The sequence below is a fragment of the Protobothrops mucrosquamatus genome, unplaced genomic scaffold, assembly GCF_001527695.2.
Source record: "Protobothrops mucrosquamatus isolate PMUCROS unplaced genomic scaffold, P.Mucros_1.0 scaffold1760, whole genome shotgun sequence".
NCBI classification, from domain to species: domain Eukaryota; kingdom Metazoa; phylum Chordata; class Lepidosauria; order Squamata; family Viperidae; genus Protobothrops; species Protobothrops mucrosquamatus.
Window position 1 is genome coordinate 93,510 of NW_015387900.1, and position 9,980 is coordinate 103,489.

A 9,980-nucleotide genomic window follows, 5' to 3' on the forward strand; every position below is an offset into this window, starting at 1 on the left:
CGTCTCTCGCCGCCCAGGCCGCGGCCGGGCCGTCAGGTCTTCCTCCTCCGGCCAAGAATCGAAGCCAGGCCGAGCCCCACCGCCGGGCTACCAGGCCGCACCCTTAACTCAGGCTGGGACCTAGGAGACCGGGGAGCTCAGCCGAATTCGGGGGGCTCAGGAAGACCAGGGGTGACCGGTAAGTTGTTCCTCCCGGCCGCCGGAGGACCCAGCACCCTAAATCAGGGTCCAGGCTAAGCCTTCGACCCTCCGAGGCTCCCCCATTCCCGCTGCCGGCTCCGCTTTCCCTACGGAGCTATATCCAGTCGATCCGCCATGCAGCCATTTGGAGATCTGGAACCTTAAAAGAGAATATCTTAAAAAAAACCTTAAAAGAGAATATCTTAAAAAAACATGTAGAATTCCTAGACCAAGTGAGAAACACAATTGGGGCAAATCCAAATATGGAAAATAAATTCTCTAATTGATTTAGAAAAGGTTTTCTAACTCACAGAAGTCAGAAACCAGTGAGTCACTTCCAGTATCTGCCTTGTAGGACGATGTTGGTTTGGGTTGCTGAGAATTGGCAAAATCTAAAAACCCGCATACTTCACCTTTAAAAGATTGGTTGCTTCTTACTTAATTAGTAGCTTGAATGAACACTCCTACTTTCAGGTTATTGAGTCTTTTTAAATGTAGTTCACAACAAAATGTATGTACTGTAGTCCCTATGTACATTTTGTTGTGAAGATTTAAAGAAGACAAACCGCTTTTCTAATAACAGTTGGGGAATAGAAGCATGTGGAAAACACTATGCCTTATTATCAGAGATCATAGAATCAGTTGGAGAAGTTATGGAGACCAGCCTGCTCTGAGTGAGTCAGAAGCCATTCCAGCGATGAGAAAAATGATATTCTAATCTGTGGAATTGAGTTTAGCTTTTTAAATAGGATAGGCTACTTTCCTTGGTGGTGATGTCCCTGGAGAGCTGAAACTGAAATTTCCAGCACCTGTTTATATTTTTAGGGATTGAGAATTAACAGAAAATAATTCTGGATAGCTTAGTGAACCAATATTTTAATGGAATCACTTGTCTGCTTCAATTCTGTGTGTTTGTGTTTTATTGTTTTCTGAAATGCAAAACAAGAAAACTGGTCTCGGATGCATTGGATGTTTACTGGTAAGTACCTGACTTTAAATTAAATCCAATATATTATCTGCAGCCAGGATAGCACCTGAAAAGTACGGATAACATGGTCATTTTCTGAGACCGTATACTACCCTAGACAGTTTCCTGCACCACCTGTGATCTCCAGATGGTCTTCAATGGCAGAATTATATGGAATAATTCAGTTTTGATTACCAGGGCATGTACTGCCAAGGTCAGGCTTTTTCATCCATAAATTGCTATATTGGACTCACTATCTGAAGCTGTGCATAGGCTCTCCCTACTGAGGCCATAGGTGTGTTCAGTGATCATTTGGTATCCAAGAGAAGCCATATATCCTGTACTTCGCTCTATAGGGCAAGTGTCACTCCATGTAATACTAGGTTAAGGACAGTTTCTGGATAGGAGAACTGCTCAGAGATGATGAACTTCCAGGCTAATGTTCATCTTTCTGTGATTCATCTTCAGGCAGCTGGCCTTCATCTGGTCCTTCGCAGCCCACAAGCATTCTTCTGTTGATTTGGATCAGATGAAAAAGACAAAATTAAGAGGCATTTGTAAATCTCATTCCAAAACTCTGGACAGCCTTTCCCAATGGCTTCATACAGGCTTCAGCACCATGGAAGATCAGACCAAAAGCAATGGAATTCCCTGCATGATTGCCATGGTATTGAACAGAAGCCCTCCAATCCTATTTGGGGAATGGTTCTGCAGGCAGGAATACAAACACTGCAACCCAGTTTCTTTAGTTGTCAATGAGATGCTATGGTCCATGCTATTACAAACCTCTGAGAAATTAAGGACAGTAGATAAGAATAAGTAAAGAAGAGAGTAAGCACAGAATTCCTACTAATTTTTTTCTAAATGGTGGGCAACCAATCTGCTGATCTTGCTTTTTTTTTCCAGTTAGAGTGGTTCCTGTACTGTCAGAGTAAGCAAATTATGGCCCCGCAGCTCCCATTTCTATGAGCATAGAAATGGGAGCTGCGGGGCCATAATTTGCTTACTCTAACAATACATAAACACTGGTGGGTTTTAAACTAGCGTTTGACTAATTATGAAACAACTTGATCATGTTGGATAATTTAATGAAAATTACAACTCGGGTGCAAAGGGCAAATTCCTTATGAATCATGAAGGAGTTGAAACAGGAGTGCTGGTAGTAGTTCTCTGTTTTAAATACTGTTTACAGTCCTGGCTGGTTTATCCAAAAAGGATATTGTAGAGGTGGGAAAGATGGGTGAAATTTACAGGTGCAGTTAGTTGTACCTTTAGTTTAAAAAAAAAAGGTCAGAAGAAAATATTTAGATAGTTTATTGTTATAAATACAGGTAGTCCTCAACTTACAACTATTTGTTTAGTGACCATTTAAAGTTAAACAGCACTGAAAAATGTGACTTATGACTATTTTTCACATGACCGTTGCAGCATCCCCATGGTCACATGATCAAAATTCAGTCAGGTGGTAACTAGTTCATATTTATGATGGTTGTAGTGTCCAGGGATCATCTGATCACCTTTTGCAATCTTCTGAGAAGCAAAGTCAATGGGGAAGCCAGATTCACTTAATAAACCCATGTTATCAACTTAACTGCGGTGATTCTCTTAGCAATTGTGGCAAGAAAAGTTGTAAAATGGGGCAAAACTCATTTAACAATTATCTCACTTAGCAACAGAAAAATTGTGATCGTAAGTCAAGGACTATCTGTAATGTTGCCGAGGGGAGAGATAACCAATGATTAGAAAATAATGCATGCTGTAATGAAATGGATAGAAATCATGTTTCCATCTTTCATTATACTATAGCTCTGGGGATTGACAGTGAGACTGATAGGTGGTGGGTTGAAGATATGATAGTTTCTAGCTTGCATTATTTTGGAAAATTGGGTAAAATCAGGGGCCGAAGTTTAGTGATTAGCTATAAGCAACATGTAATTTCTGGTTCAGAGAGCAATAGATATAGTGGAAATACTGGGGAGCAGATTGCTATTACTATCTTGAAACATCTCAATCTTATACTAGATTATCTTTGGTCTGATCCAGCAAGATTCTGTTAAATGTTTCAGTTTAAAAACCTAAAGTAACACATACCGTACCTATATGAAGTTGAATGGAGATGCTATATGCAGTAATGTTGATAAAATATATCCTTGTTTCTTTAGAGCAGAAGTATCAAACTCGCCGCGTCACGTGCCATGTCACAATGTATCGTGACTTTTTTTGCATTGCTGGGGTGGGCACGGCCCTCGTATGATGCAACTGGCCCGTGGACCGGCAGTTTGACAACCCTGTTTTAGAGTCTTATTTAAATATCTGTTTCCTTCTCCACATCAGTCTATAAAACAGACATATCTAACCCATGAGCCATATGCAGCCTTGGATAGCTAATGCAGCCTCACAAAATAATAATCTTTAATATTATTAAGTGATTACGGTTGGACAACCATATTATATATATTTTATATGTGGCTCAAGACAATTCCTCTTCACTTAATGAAGCCCAGGCAAGCCAAAAGGTTGGACAACCATGATCTGAAATATTGAATTTTCTTAACTATACTAAAGTGGACCTAAGAATAACTTGTTTTCAGTTTTTTGTACCATGGAGTGTTACACTTGTGTATATGAAGTGTTAGATTTGGGAATACAGACTACATTCACATTTTCTCTAAAATCCCATTAAATTGCAAAAAAATTTTTTTTGAGAAATTCCTTGTGGGACTGCTATTAATGTGTCTATAACAGTGATGGCGAACCTTTTAGAGACTGAGTGCCCAAACTGCAACCGAAAACCCACTTATGCATCGTTAGGTGCCGGGTGGGTGTGGCCATTGGGTGGGTGTGGCCCATTGGGTGGGCGTGGCCCATTGGGTGGGTGTGGCTGTGGTGGTAACGGCAGACTGGGTGGGACTAAAAAGTTTAATCAATCAATTCCAACTTCTGCAAGATTTTTTTTCCCCGCAAGAAGTTGAAATTGACTGATTGATGGAACCTTTTTTTTTTGCACACAGCAGCAGAGGCCTAAAGCAAAAAGGTTTTATAAAACCCAGCTGAAGGCCTAGGACTGGGGCGACGGCGTGCGTGCCCACAGAGAGGGCTCTGAGTGCCGCCTCTGGCACCCATGCCATAGGTTCGCCACCACTGGTCTATAATCTGAAAATACATTCTTGCAAATGGCTAAGAGAGTAATCAAACTTTTGGGACTTCCCCTTGCTTTAACGTCTGTCTTTTCTCCCCTTCCTTTTTAGTCCAGCCAGTTAAAAGTAATTGCCATTGACTTTATACATATTATTTTGAAATATCTACCTTCTACAATACATGAACATTGACAGTTGAACAATGTGAGTGAGCTCTTTTTGCCCTAATTATTGCCAAGAGATTAGTTCTTCAACATTGGAAAGACAAATTTATGGCCCCAATTATCCACTAAATTGAAGATTTGTTACTTGTGCCTTTTGAATGAGTCAATTGAATGTCAATTATGCATGAACTATTACAATAACAATATGGGTAAGTTTTACTGAAACCATTTTATCAAAAAATGTCTTACACAACACACACTGCATTTTCTCTATTTTCATTATTTTTTCATTTCCCCCAATTCTGTTTCATTAAATAAAGTAAGATATATGATCCTTGACTACACTGTAAATGTATGTTTTTTCTTCTGTTTAAAGCCAGAGACAGCTGCAACACTGAGACGCACAGTGGAAGCTTTGCTGGAAAGGGGAGCAGTGGTGAGGAATTTGGAAAACTTGGGAGAAAGAATGCTGCCGTATAAGATAATAAAGCATGATGAGCATCACAACAGAGGAGGGTATGAGCTACTAAATTTTTGCATGTAATTTTGCTAGACTGAATATAATCCAAAGAAGTGGTGGTAGCATAGAAATCTACAGAAAAAAAAATACTGGAATTGGGTCTTGAGTATTGCCTTAGCAGCTGCTCCTACCATGTCTCAAAACCTGATGCCTACCAGATCGGTTAAACCAGAGGTCCCCAACTTCCAGGAGATAGCCCTCTAGTGAGCCGTGAGCTGTTTGCAACTGGGCCGTGGAAACAGCAGGTGAGTATGAACATGGGCATCCCCACTTGTGCAAGCAGCGGGGAACGTGTGCACATGAACTCTATTTGTGTGAGTGACATGCGCGTACGCCACTCGCACAAATAGAGCTGTGCACACGTTTGCGCAGAACCATGCCCTCTCCCCTTCCCCCCCCAGTCTGGAAAGGCTGAAAGATTGAGGAATTATATGTAACATTGATCTTTTAGGTGATGTTTTATTGTGATGGCTCTTAAATGTTAAGAATGCCTTATGAAAGGCAATCTCTCAATAAGGAGGGAGAAATGTTGCTAAGCAACTAGTATTGTATAAAGATGACATTCAATAATGAAAATAATCAGAATAACGATCTGCAACGTATCACCTAGATGAAATGTACAAAATTTGAGGGGAAAACTAGATATTTATTATTTTTTACTTGTAAAGATACGTATAAATGGTACTACTGGCCAAACTACTGAGGGGTATCCTGAAAGTAGAAGCCAATCCAACTGTATTTGTACTTTTAACATTTTTAATGAATTTCTTAAATATATTCAGTATATTTTCTTTATCAATGTATCTAGTATGATGTAGTTTCCAATAAAGAGATATTGAAAGAAAGTACAGATATCTTAGACAGTGGCAATATTTTATTTCTTTTTAAAAATTTTATTAGAGTTTCAACAGGAGATAGGCAGCAAATAAATGTAATAAATAAATAAAAGTGATTTTTATCTCACCTGTATTTTTTGTTTATAAATAACTCAAGGCAGCGCACATACCTAATATTCTTTCCTTCTCCTTTTTTCCCTACAACAACAACCTTGTGAGGTGGGTTGGGCAGAGAATGACTACCTAAAGTCACCCACCTGGCTTTCATGCCTAAGGCGGGACTAGAAGACACGGTATCCCGCTTTCTAATCTGGTGCCTTAACCACTATTCATTGTTGTCATCGTCATCATCATTATCATCTTGTTTCATTACAATTTATTTGAAAACATAAAAATAACACCCTTACCAACTATTCCAAAAACTATGAGTGGCTTACAATTTTAAAGATTCTGAAATTTGAAAACAGCATTAAAACTATATTAAACACTCTAAAACTCTGTAAAGGACCTAGTTAAAATGCTTGGGTTTAAGTTCCCTTCTAAACTCTAATGGGGCCACCTTCAGGTTCATTGGGAATCTTTTCTGCAGTACTGTTCCCATGTTAAAAAAAAATAGAATTTCCTCCACGTAAAATGTATCCATGGTCCCATTCAGGATCTTAGAATATGGGGCAGTCAGTAGAGGATTGGGAAGTCATGCATGTATTTTGGACCTAAGTTACACCAATTTAGCAACTTGAATTAGACTTGGGAGATAACTGGCAACCTATGTAAATGTTTCAATATGGGGTTTTAAGGCACTTCCTGGAGTACCATTTACTACAAATGCTGTCACATACTGCAATTTATGGTCTGTTTTCAAGGGTTGCGCTGTGTTAATCCAGCCTTGAAATTACTAGTCCCTATCTATGTGAAACTAGGCCTCTTCCAGGAGGACATAATTTGTTAATCAGCTGAAGCTGAGAAAAGACCTTTTTTGCCACTGTTATATGGTTATCTAGTACATATGCTGGATCACGGAGGATTGCTCCCTCGCCTCCATTTTCTTTTAAGGAAGGAATGTGATCCCATTCGGAATAGCAATATCATCCCAACCCTGTGGTCCAGTCTGTAGAGTTAGCAGCCTGCTTGCCTATATCCAGCTTCAGATGTTCTCTAACATCCAATTCTTGAAGTATGTTGAGGCTCTTGAGAGATAAAATTCTCAGCTGTTTGGAAATAAGTACTATGGAGTATCATCAGCAAAATGAGAGCAAGTAGCATCAAATCTGCAAATGATCTTTCCCAATAGTTTCATAGAGATATCAAGAAAAATAGGAGATAGGATGGAAATTTGTGTGACCTTCTTAGGGGCATCTGAAAATTGATCACCAAAGAGGAGAGTCACTTATGAACTATTAACGTTTTCTGACAATGGGCAATATGAGATCTGTTCATTACTGAATCCACAGTGGCAAGAATTTAATAATTTCAATCTTTTCCATCAGAGTAATCACAAGTGTGATTTTTGTAATGGTACCAGTGTATCTGCCTGATGTCACTTTAATGAGAAGCATATCAGTTTGCACTAGGGAGAAAAGTCTTGTTTTGTGGGGTGAATAAAATGTACTTTGTTTTCAGTATTCATGCTGCTGCTGCTTCTTGCTGGGAAACCCTTGTGAGGTTCAGTAGCTGGAGTGTGTAGACTATTTAGCCATGACAAAGTCACATTTCCCAGGATGCACCACGAGGAGGTTATCTACATTGCACCCCAATGTCCAATGGCTAAACAATCTACATATCTGGCCATAGGTTTAGTCACTTCAGTAATTGCTCATACATAATTTAATTTTTTTCATAATTTTATTCATCACTCATACTGTGTGTTTTTAAAATAATTCTCTGCCCCGGTGTTTTATACTTAGATACATATGCTGTCTTTGTGAATTTTTATGCACTAACGCTGTATTCTGTTAACCATATGAAATAACAACAACAATAATGATAACAACAACAACAATATGTTGTTGTGTCGTCCAAGAAGAGAGGAAAATTGCACTATAGCAGGAATCGGAAGCTCTGTCTCTGTCAAGTTGGATGTCTTTGTCCCAGATACTCTGCTTAAATTGGGCCAAAGTTTCACGAAGGCCAAGAATGTATATTGCTGGAACAGAACTCCCCCCCCCTCCAGTATTGTATGTCAAGTAATTTATTTGTATAATTTTATTCAGACAAGGCAAACCTAATAAGATAAGGTGAATCAAGAGAGTTCACCGAAAAGTTTGTTTGGAGCAGAAGCTGAGGCAACAAGGTCTCAAAACGAGCCCCAAAGGAAGGGTAGTCTAGTTCCATTTGCATGAGACCATTAAGGGTCAAATGAGGACTGTGTATTGTAGATTTTAGGAGATTTAATTGGCTGCTTTCAAATCTAGATGTATTCTTATAGATGCACAGTGAGCACCATATAAGACCGACCCCAAAACTTTAAATAGTTGGCTTGCATATTTGATAATTGCAAGGGATGCTTTTTGATGTCTTATGTTAAGATGCTCACTTGATTAATTCAGCAAATGGAAGATTGAACATTGACACCTAGATCAGTGGCCTCGAACTTTTTAGGCACCAGGGACCAGTTCCATGGAGAAAGATTTTTCTGCGGACCGGAGGGGGCGTGGTTTTGTGTGCTGCCTGCATCCCGCGGATGGGGCTTCACTTGTTTGCACAGTCCGGTTGCTGGTCCACAGACTGGGGGTTGGGGTACCCTTGACCTAGATACTTAAAGGGGCCCAGAATATTTCAGGATTATTGTTTTATATCCTGTTGATAGGCTTTATCTGCAGTGGAGAAGAAAATTGTAATAGATTTGGGCTTTAGATCTGAACCAGTCTTTTTTTACATCATATGAACTTCAATTGTGGTTCTTTATTGTGTAGCCTATGATAGGTTTCCCAGCATATTAAACAAATTACATTCTGTTGTTTGGTACTGTACAAGGAGTTTTTCTTCTGGATGAGATTTTATATAGATGAGTTTTTGCTCATCTGAATGCTAGAACTAGATACTAAAAGTAGAATGGGGGTTTACAATATTTTACAAAGCATATGAATATTTATGAGAATATGTGAAGGTTAACTCTGTTTCAAATGTTAAAATTGGTAATTTGATCTTTTCCATGTGTGTTTACCAGACATGCTGAGTACCTCTGAGAAACCCAGTTTGAACCCTGAGAGGCGGTAGACAAGGCACCATTCTAGTCCCCTTCCGAATCTCATAATCAGCGATATTAATAAGTGTTTGATGGCAGAGCCTAAAAATTATGATGATATATTCTTAAAAAACTGAAGCTCAGTGGTTGTAAAACATAGAGCTTTTCTGGCCCTGTCCTAAACAGATTGTCCCATGGGCACTCTGTCACACTAGATCATCTGAGACTTGTTTTCCCATGAGGGTTGTGAGAAAGGTTGGATCCAGGTGCTTGTCTGTTGCTGATTAATTTTTTTAAAAGTCTCTTATGGGAATGTAGCTTGTTAGTATATATTTGAATTCCATAAAATGTAATATTGATATAAATCAGTATCAATATCAAATTTATAATCTTGACATTTTAATTAAAATCTATATATTTTAATTTTGATATGTGTATAATTAGGTATCTTCCCCTTTTTTAATCTGGAACAAATAATTTTGTGACATTTTTTCCCTTAAGTCTTTGTAACTGATATTTTGATGGGAAATATACAAATATTACCCCATATTTTCATTGCCCATCTATATACTAAACACCAGGATTACGGTGGATTTGCAATGAATTAGTGGGATTTAGTTGAACTTTTTCTCCTACATTGGTAATACCACTAAGTTCTTCTAGAGCAGGGGTGTCAAACTGCCGGCCTGCGGACCGGACGCGTCATCCGGAAGCCATGCCCACCCCATTGCCGGCAATGGCAAAACCGTCCTGATACGTTGCGCGACATCGCGAGTTTGACATGTCTGTTCTAGAACATTTTCCCCTAGACCTAATGCCATCCAGATACATTATGCTATAGTTTCTATTATTGCAACTGCAATAAACCACTACAGAGTTGTAGTCCAACATTTCTGGAAAGTTATAGTTGGAACTGATTGCTTTGGAGAATGAGTTGTATTTCATTCATTTGCTTGCATTTCTGTAAATAATTTTTTTTTTTTTAAATAAAT

The 9,980-nt window shown here is 38.9% G+C and overlaps 1 protein-coding gene across 1 annotated transcript in view; it reads left to right on the forward strand.

The window, feature by feature from the left end:
- MRPS6 (mitochondrial ribosomal protein S6) overlaps window positions 1-9,980 on the forward strand; it is a 38,954-nt gene that overhangs the window by 22,340 nt on the left and 6,634 nt on the right. The window contains exon 2 of the mRNA XM_015823081.1: window positions 4,825-4,964. Coding sequence (XP_015678567.1) covers window positions 4,825-4,964 — 140 coding nt within the window. The remainder of the gene's footprint in view (window positions 1-4,824; window positions 4,965-9,980) is intronic.